Source organism: Mixophyes fleayi, chromosome 6 (genome assembly GCF_038048845.1).
Source record: "Mixophyes fleayi isolate aMixFle1 chromosome 6, aMixFle1.hap1, whole genome shotgun sequence".
NCBI classification, from domain to species: Eukaryota; Metazoa; Chordata; class Amphibia; order Anura; family Limnodynastidae; genus Mixophyes; species Mixophyes fleayi.
In genome coordinates, this window is record NC_134407.1 from 214,687,720 (window position 1) to 214,709,832 (window position 22,113).

At 42.4% G+C, this 22,113-nt stretch overlaps 3 protein-coding genes across 7 annotated transcripts in view; 1 reads left to right on the forward strand and 2 right to left on the reverse strand.

Annotated features, from left to right (window-relative positions):
* Positions 1–22,113, reverse strand: part of LOC142159778 (uncharacterized) — a 627,000-nt gene that overhangs the window by 481,547 nt on the left and 123,340 nt on the right. The window lies entirely within an intron of this gene.
* LOC142159899 (uncharacterized) overlaps positions 1–22,113 on the reverse strand; it is a 335,145-nt gene that overhangs the window by 207,497 nt on the left and 105,535 nt on the right. The gene's annotated exons all lie outside the window — the stretch shown is intronic.
* The window catches only part of LOC142159795 (uncharacterized), a 43,876-nt gene continuing 42,046 nt past the window's right edge, over positions 20,284–22,113 (forward strand). The window contains exons 1-2 of the mRNA XM_075214532.1: positions 20,284–20,375; positions 20,892–21,011. Coding sequence (XP_075070633.1) covers positions 20,934–21,011 — 78 coding nt within the window. The 5' untranslated portion in view covers positions 20,284–20,375; positions 20,892–20,933. The remainder of the gene's footprint in view (positions 20,376–20,891; positions 21,012–22,113) is intronic.

Consider the following 22,113-nt stretch of genomic DNA (forward strand, 5'->3'; position numbering starts at 1 on the left):
CCCCTCCTCTGTAGCTAAGACTTGTTTTGTATAACCAAGCCAGGAAGAAAGGAAAAACAATTCAGAAAGTAACACCAAGGACAGCACTACTTTCAGAGCAAGGGGAGGGTGCGCAGTTTACCCCAGTGTAGTAAGAGAAATTGATTTTACTGTGAGTAAAAATCCTCTTTTCTCTGTCCTACCACTGGGGGACACAGCGAGACATTGGGGAGCTACTAAAGCTGTCTCTAAGGGCGGGAATGCTCTGGAACGGCCGTGCGACAAAGAAAACAACATGCAGCAGAAATAGACGCTGCCACGCTGTACAACTGCGCCATTGAATGACGCTGTTGTGCGGTCCAAGAAGCTGCAACCCCCCCAGAGAGCGCACTCTAAAAGTCACTGGAACCTGCAGAGGGGTACAGACAGAATGGTGGTCGTGATGCAGTGGCAAGAGACCACCTGGATCCTGCCCCCGGCTCTTAAGCGCTAGAGAGGCTAAAGGGGCATTAAATTCCTGAACAGTAACTGTGAAAACAAGAGCACAAACTACCTCCCGCCGGAGAAACGTTACACAGGGATTGCTGTATATCATTCTTGTGCCTCTTCTTTTTGTGTAAGTGGGATGCAGTCATCAACCGTCAAAACCAATAATGCCTTGTGCAACGCACCACTAATTTTCTGGGAAAGAAAATGAGGGAGTGCCATACACACTCTCGCCCCGGATCCCCTGCGAGATGTGATATCCAAGGGAGCAACAATACACTGAGCTAACAATTCAATCCACTCGGTGATATCTAAGGGAGCACCATATACACTGAGCTAACAGCTTAACTTACTCGGCGATATCTGAGGGAGCACTCATATAGAGAGCTAACAGCTTAAGCCCGTCATATATATATACAAGGGAGCACTCGTACTATGAGCTAACAGCTTAAATAATTCAAAGAGTCACTGGAGGCCAAAGCAAGCCCCCTGATGACGAGAACTAGACTCCCTGGATATACACGACCAACCAAAGGTGGGCTGAGCCTGAAGAAACCCCTTAAACAAGACAACTTTCCGCTGAGCTAGATGGAAAGCCACGGGAGCTGCCGCTGAAGGGAGTAGGGCGGACACTTCTATCGGAGCCAGCTCATAAAGAAAACCCTTTAAAGATTCCTGAGTGGGACGTGAAATTCTAGGAACTTACACCAACTGAATATCTTTTCTAGCCCAAAGAGAACAGCTGAGGAAGAAGCTCTACGGCTGTATTGAAGGTAGCAACCATTTCCCTGCAAAGACTCTGGCTGTAAGGGTTGGGCGTCCGACGCCACAGCGTCAAGCTAGACGATGAAGACCGAACTACGAGATGAGGCCGCTCTGGAAAGCAGGAAAGGAGGGACGTCAGCGCTAGTCCCCTAAACTAGGAGAACCCTGCCTTGCGAGACGCACGGCGAGCCACCAGACTAGCTGGGATGCGCCCCCTCCTAGAAACTCTTTAGCACCCACCAGGAAATGGGACCTGTAATTAGCATGTACACCCCCCAAGTTCTAGAGAGACCCGACTTGGCTATGTAAAAAAACATTAAATTGAGAGCCGAGGCAGAAAACAGGTTAAGATGTGAAAGGAACCTGGGCTCCCTCTCGGAGTGCCCTATGACCTAACCAGGAGGGCACAAAGGAATTACCCTGGAGTGACCCACTTTCCCTGGTAACTGGCTGCTTGCTAAGGCATTCGGCCTTCAATAATAATACGTCGGCGTAACTTGGCCCATAGTATGGCACAAGGTACACCCCTTCGACCATACACAGGTCGACCCCTACCCTGCAATTAGGGTACGGGTAATCTATAAGTGCTACAGATATGCAACAGCCCTGCATTATGAGACCGAATGTCTACAGCTCTTCTGACCCCCTGACAAGGACAACTGACCCACTCAAGAATCATTGTGGCCAAGCACCACCCGAAAGGTAAACCAGTGGATCAGGGCAGAGGGATGCTATGCACGTCCAAAACAAGGAAGAGAGCTCCCCTTGATGAGAATCTCCCTGTGGAGACACAGGAGATGTCCCGAGTGAGGAGTGCTAATGATACAACTAGAACCTTGGTATCATATTTTTGCAAAAAAGAAACTCATGTTACTGAAAGGAAATTCCGCTAGGAGCATTCTGGAACTGTGTAGAAGAGAGATGAGCGTGTTCTTCGGTAGGAAGATACTGAGTGTTCCAGTCTAGAAGATGAGGCATAAGCCAACGCTTCTGGTGTGGTAGAATGAGCGAAGACCTGGGTAGGTCCAAAGTGACCACCTGCGAACTCAATAATGCAGCTCTGCTGCTTGCTGAGAGGCTGCAAGTATAATTTGCTGGCAGAAAACGTCTAGCTGTAAGCTAAGCAGCGCTTGGAAAAAAGAACTTCCACCTTCGGGGGATGTCCCCAGGCCTATGGGTGTTTACCTGACTGCCACTGTACATGAACTATAAGCACCCTTGTAAGGCTAGACCTGACTCGGAATGTGGCACCCAGACCTCAGATCAACAGAGAGGATGAATGGATTGAACACGTAAACGGCATGGCCTGGTGTCGCTGACATAAAAAAGGAAGCACACGTACCGCCAGAAGCCTTTGGATATTTGTTTGTAATAGTGCAAACTGAGAGTTCCGTTATTGAAACGTAGTGCTGTGAGCATGTGGCTAACTGATGTTATCATAGCTGGATGGCTTTATGAATACAAGCTATGACTGCTGGGTGAATGCAAACCACCTCATGAAACCTAATACTAATCCAAGTATAGGCAGGAGCCTATATAGAAGTTACCTATCTCTTTAAGGCACTTACAACAACTGAAGTCTCAGCTACAGAGGAGGGGCATAGTGGGGGAGGAGTCAGGGGAACAAACAAGTTTTATAAGTGCCTAAACTCCAGTCCCACCTACTATACCCCAATGTCTCGCAGTGTCCCCCAGTGGTAGGACAGAGAAAAGTGTCTTATCAGTGATCAATACACCTGTGCATAAGGTAATTGTTGTAAAACAAAGCCTATTTTATTGTTATTGATAATAAAAAATAGCTTTAGTCCATTGTAATATAAATAACATTTCACAACAATCAATATAATATGAAAAGATTTTTTATAATGCTATAAGGTTACAGAACACAAAAATACAAGATTACTGTACAAAATTAATAAAGAAAAGGAGATAAGTGAATTCTATAATCCTAATTGATGTTCAAAGGTATACAAGCGAATAATTATTATAGAAAAAAATAATAAAGTTTAGAAGTTTCACAGGACACTGGCAAGGTTAAACAGAAATGTGCTGTTTATGTGGCTTAATCCCTTCAATGTATACTATAATTTATTGTTCCTACTTGAATGATGTAACTATGCTGTGCTAAGCGAAGCATGTATGTACATTTATATTATTACCTTATATGGTCACGGTCAAGGGAGCCATCGTTCAGATATCTGTATAAGAATGACTTAAACAAAGAGCCTCAAACTGGGACCAGAATTGACTAGTGTCCAGAAGTCGTCTCTCTAAAGAAATCAGGCGTCCTAAATGAGACAGAGGGACCAGAAGATGCAATTACCAATTTCTTTCATAAAGCGGGACTCGCTACATTCTCATTCCACCATACAACAAGTTAATGGAGAAATCTCTCTAGAAGAGATTACTCCAGCCAGGGATAATACGAAAAGAACAATTTATCACATACAGATTACGAACGACAGGAATTCGCCGGCCACCATTTTATCCCTAGACGCGGAGAAAGCTTTTGACAGAATATCCTGGAGGTTTACGTTTCAAGCACTAAAGACCTTTGGATTAACAGGTGAATTTCTCACTGGAGTTGCTGCTCTCTATTGTTCCCCCACAGCTGGGGTAATTGTCAATGGCTCTCTATCGGATACTATCCTAATTTCAAATGGGATTAGGCAGGCTTGCCCCTTGTTGCCCTTGGTCTTTGCACCGGTGATGGAGCCCCTTGCAGCGCCGATTCGGAACTCCAAATCTATGCGTGGAGTGGAGGTGGGTGACGAGCAATATAAAATCTTCGCAGATGACGTTCTTTTTGCCTCTCGCTCACCCCCAGACTTCCATTCCTGAATTATATGAACTAAGATACGTTTAGCAGTCTCTCTGGATATAAAATTGACTTTTCTAAAGCGAAAGCCATGCTGTTGCACACATCACAGCTTATTAAGGACAAGATTCAAGGCAATATCAAAATGAAATGGCAAACGTTTAAAATAAAACTTAGGAGTATATATTACTACTTCCTACCAACATCTATACCAGGAGAATGTCCCCAGCTTATTGCTAAAATGAAAGCAAACCTGTCTACATGGCAGAAATATGCTATTTCATGGCTGGGGAGGATAATCTCAATAAAAATGTAACTTGATCCCAAAACTGCTGTATCTTTTTAGACCCTGCCTGTCAAAGACCCTAGCGCGATTTTTAAAGACTGATAATTTGCCTTTCTTAAATTTATTTGGTATATACCTCAGTATGTCTATACTGAAGAAGTCCAGGAACAGGGGAGGCAGAGGCTCCCCAGATATTTAGCTTTACTATCTGACCTCTCATCAGTCAAGTAGTCACAACATATTCTCCACCTGATACCATTGCATGGGTAGATCTTGAAATGAACCTCATTCACTCACAGTATCTTGCCTCTATCTGGGGATTACCTAAATATCTTAGACTTACCAAATTAAATAATATTTCCTCCCTTAAATTTTACTAGTCTCTATGGGATTCGAGTACATTTCATTTTAAATTATCTATAACCATCTCCCCCCATTTGGAACATTACGGAGTTCCTCCCTGGACTCTCTGCTCCTCATTTTAAACACTGGAGACAGGCTGGTATTAGATTTGCTTATGGCCTTCACATACAAAATACATGGGCCTCTCTAGATGATATCTTTCGCAAAATGTTTCCTCTTAGACCCCTGTTCTTTGAGGGTTTTTTTTAAGTAAGACACTTCCCTTTCCCCTATGAATTCCCTCCATTTGAATCAATTTGCCCAAAATACCCCACAAGCAAATGTTTGATCTCGGATATACAATCTACTTCTAGAAGATATCCTTGACTCTCTGAGCCAACATGAGGGATCTAGGACCACCCACTGACCAATTTTGATGGGAAGAGGTTAGAAAGGGTATAGCCACCAGTTCGATATTCACTCACTATTCATATAAGCTCTATTATAAGTAGTATTATACCCCCGAAAACTATCTAAAATGTTCCCAACCTCTGACTCAAATTTCTAGCGGAATTGTGGCCACAGGGGCACTTTCTTCCACATCTAGTGGACTTGCTCTATATCATTCTGAGCCAAAGTATATTCTATCATTCGCTTTCAGGAGAACCAATATCCAAAGATTTCTTGTCCCCTTCAAGACGCAGACAACCAAACAAAAAATTGTTATCCCATAGTCTCACAGCTTCAAAAAACACAAATAGCTAAGAATTGGAAGCAACAAGGACTCCCTCTATCTCTGCTCTCAAAAAATCCATCGGGCACATTGCAGGCATGGAAAGTATCAGCTACTACCTCCATGATAAAAAAAGCTAATTTGGATGCCATATGGGCCCCCTGGAATTTTGGAGAAAGCTGCCCTGGTCGTTGTTGGTGCCTTTGCTCGACATCTCCCTACCCTTTCCCTAGCAAATGCCTATTTGTGGAAACTTGTAGCAGTATGGGACAAGAGTCTTCATTGTGCGTAATCTAACTCATTCTATCCCAATGTTTGGTAGCTACTCCATGTTCTGTAACTATGCACTTAAAATAAATTATTGCTGGAATAGATTATGAACTGCTGTTTGTTGTAATGTTTACTGTTATGTATGTACATTTCTTCAATAATTAGTTACAAAAATAAAATAAAGTTTGGGTTCTTGGTGTACAAATCTATGTTTTATTAAAATATAGTAAAGAGGCTATAATTTATAATACAGATTATATCTAATGAACATAACAGGAACATATAAAATAAATAAGCTCATATAATGGTATAGAGTGACCTTTTTTAAGTAGATACCTCCTATACACCTCCTATACATGTGGATGTTATAGTAGTTCACATATCATAACTCTATTTACAGAGTCAACACTAAGTTGTAGGCATTTTGTACCTCAACATTTTGTCAATGTAGACATTTTGTACATGTCGACATATTGCTTGTCAACATTTATGTCAATATTTTGAATGGAGAGATTTCATACCCAATCCAAATTAACTGCTCAACCCTGGGCCGTACTGTTACCTTATTTGCGGTGGACCAGACAGAGACACAGAGGCTCTTTCACTGATTCCGTAAGCTGCCTATTTGACCGGTGAATCTAGAGCCGAGTGGTCTCACATCCATATCTATGCTAATTTAGCTGATGGCTTAAGCTTATTTACTGATCTGTCCTCTGCTTTCAGGCTTGAGTTTTTCGTTTTGTGGCCCTAATGTCTGTGTCAGAACATTGAGGCTGAAAAATGTCACTGGCCAGTCAGACTGCTTGTCCGATGGTGCTGGCTGGACAACAAGTATACTTTTTGCAATGTTGCCAGGACATAGTGTGTCGTGTGGTTGGGTCAGTGAAATACAAATTATGCTATGCAATGATGCTTATTCTCGTTGGGTCTGCGCCATAGGGCTGTGCTTGAGGAAGTGTGTACTGTATGTGTGATGTGACTGGTGCTTGGGACTATGTAATGTGTTGGATATGTTCAGAGTGTTTGTGTATTGTGACTGGGGGCTGTGCAATGTGCTGGTGCAATTTTGTTGGATGTTGAGTCTGTGTTCGTTGTGGCTATGTGATATGCATAGCAGTAAGGCTAGGCTTTGCAGTTTATTTAGGACTATACAGCTGGTTCTGTGCGATGTAGCTCTGCAATCTGAATGTCTGTGTCTACACAATGTGCCTGGTTGTATTATATTTTCAAACAAATATGTACTCATTCAACAAGCGAGCCGCAATGCTGGTTTACATTTAAAATTAAGCTACCTTTACTATGTGACATTCATGATCATACATGGACATATAGAATTGTAGTGACGTGTTCAGTGTTGAATTATTTGAAGATGTTGGTAGAATAAGAGCATCCAGACACGGCTTTAGTTCCAAACAGTAATAGGTTCTAGTAGAGGGCTGTCACTACAATCATTGTCCCAGCAACAACATTATCTCTAAAGTGAGATCTAAAATTGGGGGAATATTTACATCACTCTTAGGTCTCCTTGTCTCACTCAAAGGTCTTAACTGATGTCAGCTTCTCTCTCGTCATAAAGACTTAACTGATAAGAGGTGTCCTGTTCTTATTTGGGAGTGCTCCCTGGCCAGTTCGCTTAAGCAAAAAACACATTTTTGTATAGTTTGACCACAACAGCATAAAATGTACTTTTGTTAATGTAGATGGCACTGTTACATTTTAGCATGTAGCATAAAATTTAAGCTATTATATTAGAATCTTTTAATTCTTAATTACAATTTGAAAATATTGAATTAAATTAGCTGTAGGATATTGCAATACACTTATATTAATAAAACAGTCTATTGTGTAGAAGTGTGTATTTATATTTATTTATTTTATTCCCAGTAGATGGACACAACAGCAAGAATACCTCAGAGGAACATCTCATATTATCTGCAGATTGTAAAATAGAAGAGAACAGCCTCACACAAGATTCTCCAGGCAAAAACCTCATTACCCCAAATATACTTCCACGACTTCACAGTGCAGATATATCAGCTGATCCATCTAATCATGATGAATGTTCTCCTGATAACTCCGAAATTGTTATACACAATGCAGTTCGTACTCGTGGTAAAGTATTTAAATGTGCTGAATGTGGGAAATGTTTTACATGCAAAAGATATCTCATTAAACATCAGATAGTTCACAAAGGAGACAAGCAATTTTCATGTTCTGAATGTGGGAAATTTTTTGCATGCAAAAGATATCTCATTAAACATCAGATAGTTCACACAGGTGAGAAACCATTTTCATGTTCTGACTGTGGGGCTTGTTTTAAACGAAAAGTAAGTATTATTAGGCATCAGAGAGTTCACACAGGAGAGAAGCCATTTCTATGTTCTGAATGTGGGAAATATTTTGCAAGGAAATCAGATCTTAATAGACATCAGAGAATTCACACAGGTGAGCTTTTCCCATGTTCTGAGTGTGGAAAATGTTTTATAAGCACATTGAACCTTAGAAAACATCGGAAAATTCACACAGGGGCGAAGCCATTTGCATGTTCTGAATGTGGGAAATGTTTTAGTTTCAAACCACATCTTATTGAACATCAGCGAATTCACACAGGTTAGAAGCCATTTCCCTGTTCTGAGTGTGGGAAATGTTTTACACAGCAATCACAACTAGCTAGACATTATAGAGTTCATACGGGAGAATATTTTTTTTTCCATTAACTGATAGAATCATATGAAACAAAATTGCATTAGTACTTTCTAAACTAATTTTATTCATGAAATTTAAAAAACAATATATTTACACTGTCTGCTCAGGTGCTGCTTCGAATTAGTAAAATATTCTCTGATCAACGCTGTGTAATATGATGGTGCTATATAAACTGTTATAATAGTAATTTAGTTTACTTTAAATATTCACAGTAACACTGTATATTAATAAATCACAATTTAGTTACCATGAACACACCGATCAGCCACAGCATTAAAACCACCGGCCTAATAGTGTGTAGGTCCTTGTGCTGCCAAAACAGCTCTGACCGTTGAGGCATTGACTCCACAAGACCTCTAAAGTTGTCCTGTAGTATCTGGCACCAAGGAATTAGTAACAATAACAGCAACTTACAGTAAGTCCTGTAAGTTGCAAAGTGGAACGGACTTTCTTTTCCAGCATATCCCACAGATGCTTGATTGGATTGAGATCTGGGGGATTTGGTGGCCACGTCAACAGCTTCACCTCTTTGTCATGTTCCTCAAACCATTCCTGAACAATTTTTGCAGTGTGGCAGGGCACATTATCCTACAGAAAGAGGCTACTACCATCAGGAAACACCACTGCCACTGTTTAGGGATGTGGTACATGTCAAAGTAACATCCACACGAAATGCAAGGACCCAAGGTTTCCCATCAGAAGTTGCCTGAGCATCGCACTGCCTCTGCTAACTTGCTTTTTTACCGTAGTGCATACTGGTGCCTTTTTTTCTCCAGGTAAACAACACACACGCATCCGGCCTTCCACATGATGTAAAAGAATAGGTGATTCATCAGACAGGCCACCTTCAATTGCTTCATGGTCCAGTTCTGGCACATGCCCATTGTGGGTGCTTTCTGCAGTGGACAGGAGTCAGCATAATTATTTTTACCGGTCTGACACTTTTCTATCATAGCCAGAATTTACTTTTTTAGCAATTTGTGCTACAGTAGCTCTTCTGTCGGATTGGACCAGACGGGCCAGCCTTTGCTCTCCACACATATCAATGAGCCTTGGGTGCCCATGACCCTGTCACCGGTTGTCCTTCCTTGGACCACTTCTGGTAGGTACCATTGCATACAGGGAACACCCCACAACACCTGTCGTTTTGGAGATCCTCTGACACAGTCGTCTAGCCATTGCGATTTAGCCCATGTCAAAGTCGCAAAGATCCTTACACTTGCCCATTTTTCCTGGTTCCAACATATCAACTTCAACAATGGACTTCACTTGCTGCCTAATATATCCTACCTCTTTACAGGTGCCATTAGATAATCAATTTTATTCACTTTATTTGTCAGTGGTTTTAATGTGGCTTATCGGTGTACAGCTGCAATGTATGTTATCAACATAAAGATGCAATAGATTTGTCACGTGTGGAGTTCAGTTGATAGATATTAGCCTAACTATGCACGATAATAACGACCATATTGTCATGGTATAGGATTGCTAACTGATCTATAATTTCAGCAAATTGCTGGGGTTATAATATGGGAATTTGGACATTAATTGAAGGTGTGAGATGGGTCATATAATGAGATATGAAACCTCTGTTACTATACAGTCAAAGACAATCCTGGTTGGCAACAGATCGACAGTAAAGTTACAACAACAGAGCAATAGGTAGTTAGCAGTCAGGAAATCTGTTACTCAGATCACTGAGTCACAGAACTAATTGCCAGAAAAAGCCAAAGACTGACACGTGCAGCCGTGCACCAGAGAGCACACTTGTATGTCATGAGATGTATGTAGTTTGGCATAGACAGTAGTAATCACGCACACATACCTATAAATGCATGAGAGGCACAGACACAATGGAAATGTATGGAAAGAGAATGATTTGTTGTTGTGGTGACCCTTCACCTCTTCAACTGTATGCTGCTAAAGAGTTTCCCTCTCCTGACCCTACGATACTTTTGGACAACCACCACTGTGAAATCTGGTGGACACTGTATTGGAGATACTGAATCTACTTAACCTCTGATAAACCTGTTTTGTGGGCGTCTGAAAGACTTTTATTGCTGGATACAATTTAGCTGACATTTGTAGGGATTATCTGTGACGTTCTGGAATCTGAAGTGCTTAGAAAGAAATCGCTGGTTTTCATTGGACTTTTTACAAGCTCCCTGGATTCCTGTTTTATATTTAAGCAGATTGATTTCTTTGAGCTCTTTTTAACACCACACTCCAGTATTTATTCGCAATGACTGTCTTTTTACTCGTTCTCAAAAAATGTTTTTGTTCCCCACTTCCTGTTTCCTTGTTTCATTGTGATGCAACCCTTTTTTTTAAAAAAAAATGCTGTTCCCCGTAATTAGATTTATTATTAAAATGTCAACATTTTGTTGGTATTTATAGCTTTAAAAATGTGTACTATGTATTGTATTTTTTTTGTATTTTACTGAATTATTGCAATGACTGCATTCTATGTGTACCCACACCAAGCAGCAGAGAGTGATCCTGGAGTTGATCATGACAACTCCCACAAGTCAGCAATTATCATGGACGTAGGAAAGTAATTTCGCTGCCGGTAAAATATCTAAATAAAGAATATTACTAACATAAATGTTCACCAACACTGCGATAGCACTTTCAAAGAACATCTAAGCAATCACGCTGCAATACAACATAAAGGGGAAAACAATTACCAGTCTCTGAAGCCAGTCCCTGGGCTACCCTGCTTGGGAACAGAATTCCCTCACTCATATTTCTGGCACACACTATTACAAGTCCTGCTAAGATGGGTTAAGAAAGAATAGAATGGCTGGGTATTGCAGTCTGTTTTGGTTTCTGAACCTTAGCAGCCCAGCAGGAGCTGTAACTCCTACTCAGTCTTGTCTTCACAGTCTCCAGTGCTTCAGATTTTTTAAACTTCCCTCTGGTCTCCAGACACAGCTCTTAACCTCATTACCGCTGAGCACTTTTGGGCTCATCACATATTTAATGCCTGCTGAACAAAAATAATCAGCAGGCAATAAATAAAAGGGTATCTTGAAATGTTCCTCTTCAAACAAAGGTACCTTTAGCTTTCTAAGTGCCAGGGATAGGGAGATAGAGGTTCTGAAAGAGCCTCCCTCTATCCCTGGCATTTTCCATAGACATTAACGGACTGTGTATATGCATGAACGTTTCTAATGGAAGCAGAAAACACACAGATCATTGTGGGAAGCCCTTAAGTGCAGAGGATGAGTCCCACTTGTCCTTGGCACTCAAGGGGTTAATCGTTCCTCTGGTTCCTGCTGTCGTGGCTTCCCTATAAAGGGACGTAGCCAACTCTTCTGGCTACCAGATTGGTGGACCTTCAATTTCTGTGTGCTGGATAGGCACATAGGCTAGCAGTAGTTACTTGAGCAGATAGCCCTTTCTAGACCAAATAACTTTCCTCATCAGAGGAGGGTACATGTCTTAATAACCACTTACTGTGTTCAAAATCACAAGTACAGTCACTTTTTTTATACCATAAATCTGACTTAAATGAGCTGGCAGAGGGTTTTTAGGAATATGTCTACATTTTGATCTTTAACCCTGAGATTCAATGGCTACATGCTCTGGAGGTGTACACTAGTTTTTATGTTGTCGTCATAATTTTTACACACCTAAAGCTGTGGATCAATGTAAACTTCTCAAGCATCCAGGTGTCTTGGGGTATAGTGTAGGATCCAAGCATGGGGGCACTTTAAATCTCTAAAGTTGACTGTAGCTCCTCCCCCGCTGCACACCTCTCTTCAGTTTAGTTTAAGTGTCCGGGAGTGCAGGGGTTACTTCCAGGACAAAGTTTACCTGCGCTAGATGCTTCTTTGTCCCTACTCTCAGGACTAAGTGGCTTGGCCAGTCGTGCTGTCTCTGATAGTTACCCTATCTAAGTGGTTCTCTCCTGGGAGTACCCAGCACCGTGACGTAATTTAATTAAATCTCTGATGTAGCAGGATCAGATGAAGGGTGCAACTATACAGCTCCATAGCTAGACCATACCCCCAACATTGATCAGATCTCAACCTGCATGCAACTTGAAATATAGATGTGCAAATGCAAATTTGCAGACGCATCTTTGCTCATAGCATATTTGTACATTTAACCATAAATGAGGCCCTGAATGTCCTTACATTACAAAACACGTAAGCAAAGAACAGGTTTTCTAGTTTAAAATTGAAACTAATTAATATAATCTCTTAATCCATCAGTTGCAAATTGAAAATATTGAGTTGAGGCACATTCTCTCTACTTGACTACTTGCCAAATACCAGCAGACTGGCGGCAGCAAGCTCCCCCCATCCTTGCAGACCATAGTTAATAGAGTTTGGCAGACCCAGCGGATGGAGTACATGACCAGTTGTGACAGGATGGACTGCCAATGCCACCCTGTCTGTTGTTGCCGGAAACCGGGTGGGCTTACTTTGCCACCGATCACTTTCGTTATCCCAAAAGCGCCCTCTAACCGCAGTAGGAGGGACTTAAAAATGCTGCCACCACTGAACTCCTTACCGGCATCCAGTACCGGGTTTCTTCGGGATAACTGACGCTGCTAATGTACCCCGTTGCTAGTGTACCTGGGCTGGTACTCCTGACCTCTTACTATGGATCAGGGTTGCTGTGGATGGATCCTCCCTGGCCTATCACACTGGCCAGAGCTGCTGAGTAGCAGGCAGAGCGGTGGTACCGGAAAGCTGGGTCCAAACCTCAAAAACAGCCAGGAACGGATTAGATTTTGGGTCTAATCTGTAGGTCACAGGATAGAGAAGTTTCCAAGCAGGTCTTCGAAGCAAGTGATGTTTATTTGTTCACACTGGTTGAAGGTATCAGGGAGCAGGTCAGATGAAACAAGAAGAAAAATTTTCAATACAAGACAGTGCTTTTGATACAGATTTGGACACAGCCTCACAGGGTGTCAGGAGCCGCCACGGGTACCACCGCGACTCACTTCCTCCCACTATGAGCATCCCGGCCGTCTCCATGACGACTGGGACGTCATTTCCTGTTACTCGGGGCCGATCGTTGCCAAGGCAACGTCCGGACGCCGAGTATACTGAGCGGTGCGCCCTGGCAAGTACTGCAGCCGGGCGCATGCGCTAATCCTGTAGCCTGTGGGCTAATTAATTATTAGGGGCATCATTAATTATAATAGGCCTGGTAATCATTACAGGGCTAAGCCCTGATTGGCCAATATCAGTATATAAGGCAGGGAGGGCTTAGCCTCCCTGCCGGTTATAGCGTTCCAGTTGCCTACTGTGCTGACCTGCTCTGGATACTTTTATTACTGATTACTCGTTGTGACCCTTGCCTCTTTCTTGGACCCTGCTTGCTTGCCTGTGACCCTGACCCTTTGGCCTGAATCTTGGATTCTGCTGTTCTCCTTGTGACCTTGACTTTTGGCGTGTGTCCTGCCTACTCTTCTTGCAAGTGACCCTTGACCTTGGCTATTGTCTGACCATCCCTTACCATCTCTACTGTCTCCTGGTCTGCGGCTTAGTATAACGAACCTACACTACTTGGAGTTAAGTCCTGGGGGCATGCGAGTACCTGTGAGCGCGTCTAGCTCTACGGGAAAGGCGGCTGCTATAGGCGAAGACCTCCGCCAGCCTGTTCTGCAGGTTTGTTATCTGACCACTAGCAGCCTAACACAGGGTAAGCCAGCCTCCTGAGGTCTGAGCTATTTTTAGTATCAGAATGCAATATATGTTTACCCAAACAGGGATTTACATGCAATGCAAAGCTAACAATATTTACACTTATTTCTGATATCCTACTGTTTACAATGTTCAGACAGGTTCTAACACTCTAGACAAAAGACTCTCAGGAACCAACACTAACAACCTCCTGTTGTGCCTTCAGCCAGAGCATTCATTTGACACTTTGTATCAAAAGACTTAGTTAACATTTCCTGCTATCAGACTCCCTCCCCACATATGCCTAATAGGAGACTTCCTCTAGCAAAGTTAAAGCAAAAAAAGAATTTCCTCCTCTGGTCTCAGAAATAAAGATAATTTCTTTACCAAAATATACACAGTAGCAAATATAAGTACAATTGCAATAATATAAATAAGGGTCCTGCACTATTTCTTTAAATAAATTTATACCATAAGTTATTTATAAGTGAGACAGTCACACCAGTATCATCCGTAACTCCTCGAGAGCCTTCACCAAGGTTTGGGACCCTTGGCTTTCCTTTTCCAGACTTGCTCACCTTTCACATAACTAAGTATTATTATCTCTCTCCCCGTCCTAGGTCTTTTCGCCTCTCACATTGGATCTAGCCACTTCTCTTCCACTGTTTTTTTTCTTCCCTCCCTCTATATCTTATTATTTTTTTTCCCTTTTTCTTCTTTTCTCCCCTCTGTATGGAAAACGCTTTGTTATTATTTCTTTACATCTATAACTATATGAGTGACATGTTGAGCTCTATCTCTACACTGGTCGTAGACTCTGTTTATCTTGCTATATACAATTTGTGTACTCACACTGTCAGTTGTAAACTATTTCTCATGTGACCATGCATAAATAAAACGTTTAAAAAAAAAAATTGAGTTGATTAATTTTATGGAAACTTTGCTGTATTGCAACCCACTCCTTATTGTAATAAAAATATATCTGCTGAGCAGAAATATGTATTTCTATATATTTATTTTATTCCCAGCAGATGGACACAACAGCAGGAATAGCTCAGGAAGACATATCATATTCGCTCTTGATTGTAAAATAGATAATAACGTCATCACACAAGATTCTCCAAATGAAAGCCCTATTCACTGTTTCCATGTTCTGAATGTGGGAAATGTTTTTACCAGAGCTCAAATCTTATTCAACATCAGGAAACTCGCACATGATGATGAAAAGTTTTAGAAGTATTAACACCAGCCCAGAAACTGCCTTTGTACAGGAGACGCATCACGGTAATCCCTGCGAGTGTCTGATACAGTGGGCATTTTAAAAATAGCCCCACCAGACCTCACATATCATTGATACCTGCCCCACATATTATTAATAATACCCACCCTGCATATTATAAACCCACCCAATAACGTTAATCAACCCATGTATTCCAAAGCTGATAGAGGCAGCCACATGTGGAGAGGAGGGGAGTTAGGAAGAGAGGGGATGATAGGGATGGAGATGAAAAGTGGAAGATGGGAGACAGGAGGGACATGACTAGAAAGGAAGGCAACTCACAGGTGGTTGATCCCGGGGGATGGGACAGCCACGGCAGAGTACAGTAATAGCGGAGTCTGCCCTCTTTAGGACAGGGCTGGCTCTGATAATGCTGGATGGCTCAGGCCAGGGCTCCCGGGACCCACACAGCCCCTACTACATCTACAAACCTGGAGCCCCACTCAGAACGAGTAAACGTTTCAAAAGATTATTGAAAATAAAAACAATAAACACTGGCCTCAGATGGCGTGCCCCCTGGTCTTCCCGGGCATATACACTGGTATCTCCCATAAACACCTGATGGTGGTCCTGTATACATATTCTATGTTACATATATGCAAATATATTTACATTCATGTATACAAGGGTTGTCTCATCTAATGGTCAATATTAAACATACTTCTCCAATCACTCAGTAATGTAATATATAAATAGATGGATGGATAGATATACAGACATATACACATGCATGTATGATTGTCTCATGTCCCAAAAATGAATCCATGCAAGTGGCAAGGATACTACATACAGTTTTGTATTTAATGGCCCTTTTATTACGTAGATTAGTTTCTACTGTCCAACTTTGCACAGCCCGACATATATTGCAGATTTTAAACACATATAGACCGATCAGTCACAAGATTAGAACCACCGACAGTAAAGTGAATAACATTGTTTATCTTGTTACAAGGGCACCTGTCAAAGGGTGGGATATATTAGGCAGCATGTGAAGTAGGTTCTTGAGGTTGATGTGTGCTGGAAGAAGCAAAAATGGCCAATCATAAGGATCTGAGTGATTTTGACGACTGGGTCAGAGCCTCCCCAAATGGCAGGTCTTATGGGTTGTTCCCAGTATGCAGTGGTTAGAACCTACCAAAAATGGTCCAATATAGGACAACTGATGAACCAGCGACAGGGTCATGGGTGCCCAAGGCTCATTGATGCTCGTGGGGAGCGAAGGCTAGCCCGTCTGGTCCAATCAAACAGAAGAGTTACTGTAGCACAAATAGCTGAAAAAGTTAATCCGAGCTATGTTAGAAAGGTGTCAGAATGCACAGTGCATTGTAGCTTGCTGCGTATGAAGCTGTGTAGCCGCAGAACGGACATAGTGCCCGTTCTGACCCCTGTCCACCACCGAAAGCGCATACAATGGGCATGTGAGTACCATAACGGATGAGATGGCAGCAGGATGCACTATGGGAAGAAGGCAAGCTGGCAGAGGTAGTGTGCTGCTCTGGACAATGTTCTGCTGGATATTACTTTGACACATAGCACCTACCTAAACATTGTTGCAGAACAAGTACACCCCTTCATAGCACTGGTATTTCCTGATGGCAATGGCCTCTTTCAGCAGGATAATGCGCCTTGCCACACTGCAAAATTGTTCAGGAATGGTTTGAAGAACATGACAAACAGTTTAAAGTGTTGACTTGGCCTCCAAATTCTCCAGATCACAATCCGCTTGAGCACATCTGTGGGATGTCCTGGAAAAAGAAGTCCGAGCCATGGAGGCCCTGTGGAAGCTCAGCATTACTCAGCTGCTACCGCAAGACTGGCCGGGCGTGATAAGGCTTAACTTTCCAATTCGTCAGTCCAGTTTTTGGAGATGTATGAATGTGTTGGCCAGCTTGCCAGATTTGGGATTTCACTTTTGAAAAAAAAAAGTATAAAATTAAAAATGTATTTTTAAAAAAGAAATAAAATAAAAATATATAAAAACCTTTATACAATAAAGTGCTTTACTCAATAAATAAAGCATTTATTTTTTTTAAATCTCTTTATTTTTGCAGAAACATGAGATCCAAACAGTAGATAATAAAAAAAAGAAAAATTTAGGTAAATGACTCAAGACATAACAATAAAGAATACAGTGAGTTATTACCAAACACATAACAAGTTATTACAAACATTTTGTTTTAGAGTTTTAACAGTGGAATAACCTATGAAAGAATGAAAAAAAATGTAAATTAAACTAGAAGGTAGATCCAATCCACCTGTGAACAATAAAGCATTTTTTAATAAATATTTTAATATGTTATTGTCATCATGAGATGCCGATAGCAGAACAGATATTGTGGCAGTGCAAGTAAAATTAAATTCACATGGGAAGCCTTAAATTGCGAAAGTTGGCGAATCTTACGGCCATCATTATTATCACTGTCGATAAACCTTTCATAGGGTGAAACAAAAACAGACCTATTGGTGGTGAAAACCCCATTTTCACTGGTAATTATCATTTAATAAATCTGTCTTTTAGTGCATGCAACTTCAATGAGGAATCCCTGACTAGCAGTGTTTTAAAAACTTAAAATCTCTGTAGAATGTGTACTAATTGGGTTTTCAGCTTGATGAATAGGACGTTTGATGTATCAAAAGTTTCAGCAAAAATGATTAAAATCAGAAGATTGCACTTACCTGCCATCCTCAAGTTTATCCACGTCTCTTCTGATACACAGCCACATAATTTAATGGAGCAGAGAGGATTGTATGTCATTGTATGTGCACAAGATGCTGTGCCTCCTATGTAATCAGAGTGGCCTTGTGCTGCATCTATACAGAAATCATCACGATTATCATTTATAGAGCGCCAGCAAATTCCGTAGCGCTTTACAATGACTGGAATAGGCCATACTTGCCTACGCTCCCAGGAGGTCCAGAAAGGTTCCCGGATTTCAGAGAGCCTAGAAGAGTAGGCATCCTCCTGGGTGTTGGGGGAGGTGAGGTTTAATGATGCTATTCGCGTCATCAAGTCCCACCCTCGCTCAGTGCTGTGAATTTTGGCACTTCATAGCAGGTGATGGGACCATGAAACGATGGCTTCGCCACGCTCCCTCCTGGACTGGTCACCTGACCTCCTCTCTAGGATCTCCCAGGGGAGAGGTTTTAAAAGTGGGTAAGTATGGAGCCTAAGTGGTTAGCACTTCTGCCTTACAGCACTGGGGTCATGAGTTCAATTCCTGACCATGGCCTTATCTGTGAGGAGTTTGTATGTTCTCCCCGTGTTTGTGTGGGTTTCCTCCTGGTGCTCTGGTTTCCTCCCACATTCCAAAAACATAATAGTAGGTTAATTGGCTGCTAACAAATTGACCATAGACTGTCTCTCTTTCTCTGTGTGTGTATTAGGGAATTTAGGCTGTAAGCTCCAATGGTGCAGAGACTGATGTTAATGAGCTCTCTGTACAGCGCTGCGGAATCAGTGACGCTATATAAATAAATGGTGATGATGATGATGGAATAGGCATCATGCGGCCAATCGTTCACAGATATGGGGGGCGATCCTGCCGGTGCCCCCAGAAAGCAAACTTGCCAACTTTTCCTCGTTGGCTTCAGGGAGATCCTGGGGGAGGTGAGCGGACGGGGGCAGAGCTTGATGAATCACATCACTTTGGTCCGTCCCCTAAACTATTGTCACAATTGTGGCCAATTACAGCAGGGGGCGGGGCTAAGATGATGCAATATTTGCATCATTAAGCCCCCCTCCCACCACTTATCTATTGCGGGGGCGAGAACCTGGAGGTTGCCCTGTCTCCCAGGAAGTCTCCCAGAAATGCGGGAGTCTCCCGGGCATTCCTGGAGAAAAGTCAACTATGCATTAAAGAAAAGCAGCTAATGAATCTCTAGAGCCTGAAGTGTCTTTTACATTTCTGTCTCAATTACTGAAGTCTTGTTGTCTTACCTGTCAGTCTTTGATTAAATCTTGGTCTCCATGAAAATGGCCACCTCTACAGCATCAATACATGGACATAGGACACAATTTCTGAACAGTGTCATCATGCCCCAGATGCCGAAACCAACCACGTCTTGTACTGGCTCAGCATCAGGGAGAATGTCAGACTCTTCAGGGAGTGAGGGAGATCCCCCCTATTTCAGGGAGTCTCCCTGACATTCAGGGAGAGTTGGCAAGTATGCCAGAAAGCTCTGCCCCGGTCCGCACTGACAGGCGCGTCATGTCTGTGCCAAGGCATTCCTGATTTGTAATAAATACGCACCGGCAGCTCCTGGTGAACAAGAGATTTGGGCACTGAGCTGTGGCGGGCGGTGAAGCAGTACTGTGAGCTCAGAACAGTATACACAGTATAAATCATACTTGCCAACTCTCCCGGAATGTCCGGGAGACTCCCGCATTTTGGGGGAGTCTCCCGGACTCCCGGAGGAGTATGGCAAAATCCCGCATTTACAGAAATAGGGCCACAATACCGCAATTCTCCGGGAATCGCGGCATTTGGCCCCGCCCCTGACTGTAAAATGACGCGTTTGCGTCATTGCGTCACGGGGGGCGGGTCCAAAATGACGCGATTTTGGAGCCCCGCCCCCCCGCACGCCCACCTCCTCCACTGAATCTCCCGGAAAGCAATGGGAGAAAGTCGGCAAGTATGGTATAAATAGTGGGCAGACGCAGCATCCCCTAGGCCTTACACACTGGCCATAAGCCCCTCCCTAAACAGGGTACTCTATTATAAATATCCCGCCCACTTGTGTAAGCCCCGCCCTATGAGATCCGGTAATCAATTAGTCTATATAAACAAGCTGGAGGTTTGAACTGATCATGTGATTAATAATTTCGGTGCTCACAAAATAGAAACCCTTTTCCTGAAGCCACAGTCTCCATTTACACAGAGAAGCCCCTGTTACTGAATGTTTTCAGCTATTGAGGCAGCTGTATGTCTCCTGTTATGGCGGCGGCCATTTTGTTGAAGCTCCTCTGCTTCGGATCGCACAGGCTGGAAATATATTATACTGTACAGATCTCTGTCCCCAGCATTGGGCAGGAGGAAGCAGTGACAACGTGTTGTCTTTATCGGTGCCAGGTATTAATGACATTTATTATTATAATAATGTTTATTATCGATCAACAATGATAACAGGTGGATCACTAGCACTAATAATAATATAGGTCTGTGTAAGGAACAAAAAAAGTGGATACATTAGTCCATATGATGTATATTACTGTGCTATGTACCTGACTTGCGTGGCAAAGCTATAAAGTATATACTTATTGTGGCATAAAGGTGTCAGTTCTCAGTTTACACACCATGATAAAATAAAGTTATATACTTTATGGTATGTTCTGGTGAAAATGTAATCTTGTAACATGTATGATATGACAAGATTGTAATTCCTGTGCTCATCAGTCCCAAATGGAAACATCATGTACAATGTCCCGCACATCCCCCTGCCCAATTATATACCCACACAATGCCCCCCCACTATATATATATATATATATATGTATATATATATATATACATATACATAATGTGCTTCTTGCTTCTATGTAATTATGTCTTTATCTAATCTATTCTCCTTTATTTCTAAACCAATAGGCCAGAGTTTCCTGCATATATTATCTGGTTGTGTCACGGAGGATGAACCAGGACAAAATTAACATGACTGAGAGGATATTAAACATCACCCTGGAGATCATCTACCTGCTGACTGGAGAGGTGAGGGGTTCTGGTAATTGGGGGGGGGGGGACATATGCCCCCGGGCCGGTCTCATAGTGGGCTACCTTGTGCTGGGTCAGTGGGCTACCCAGCCCCTGCTGGAAATGTCTCTGTGACATCACCCTTTCTCCCCATTAATAAAAACTTACTGGAGAAATGAGGGATTCCAGTGACATCACTACTCTCTCTTTCACTGCAACTGTGAGCAGTAGAGCAAGTAACTAGACAAGGCGCCGGTAACGATGGAATACAGTGAGGGCTGAGTGGTGACAGGAGTACTGGGGAGGAAGTTGAAAGTAAATAGGGAACATGTGTTATTTTGTGAAAAGATTCTAGTAATGTAACTTTTTGTACTTTGTGAGATTGTAAAAGTTCCTCAAGGAAACTAATGTGCAGTTTAATAACAGCGATGGGGTCTGTGAGGGCCCTGTGGTGACTCCTATATGCTACATAGATTTTGTATATTTCATAATATTATTATTATTAATAATAATAATTTCTATTTATAGGGCGCAACAAAATGTCCGCAGCGCCGTACAGGAACAAACAATAGGACAGTACAAGGTAGAACGGTACAGTACAATAAACAAGTAACATAACTCAGGTAGCTCAGAGCACAGCTAATAAGAAAGAGTGAAGGATATTCAGCACAAGCTGGAAACCTGTGCCCAAGAATGGAGTCAGTGGGCTGAAAGCCCAAGAAGGAGGTGGGCAGACTAGCTGGAGAGCAAAAGTGGTGAAACAGGAGGATAGAGCCCTGCTCAAAAGAGCTTACAATCTAAAGGGAAGGGCAACATACAGAAGACACAAGGGGTGAAATGGGGACAGGGTCACATGGAGCAAGAAGGGAGAAGAAGGGATGTGAGGGAGAGGTAACTGACAAGGTGGGTAGTTAAGTGGATGACTGATAGTCTTTTAAGAATAGGTGGGTTTTTAATGCCCGTTTGAAGCTGCACATATTGGGTGGATGTTCTGATGGAGATCATTCCAATGGAGGGGGACAGCGCGAGAGAAGTATTGAACACGTGAGTGAGAAGAGTTAACCAGAGGAAAGGAGAGGCAACGATCGTTGGCCAATCGCAGTGGGTGGGATGGAGTGTG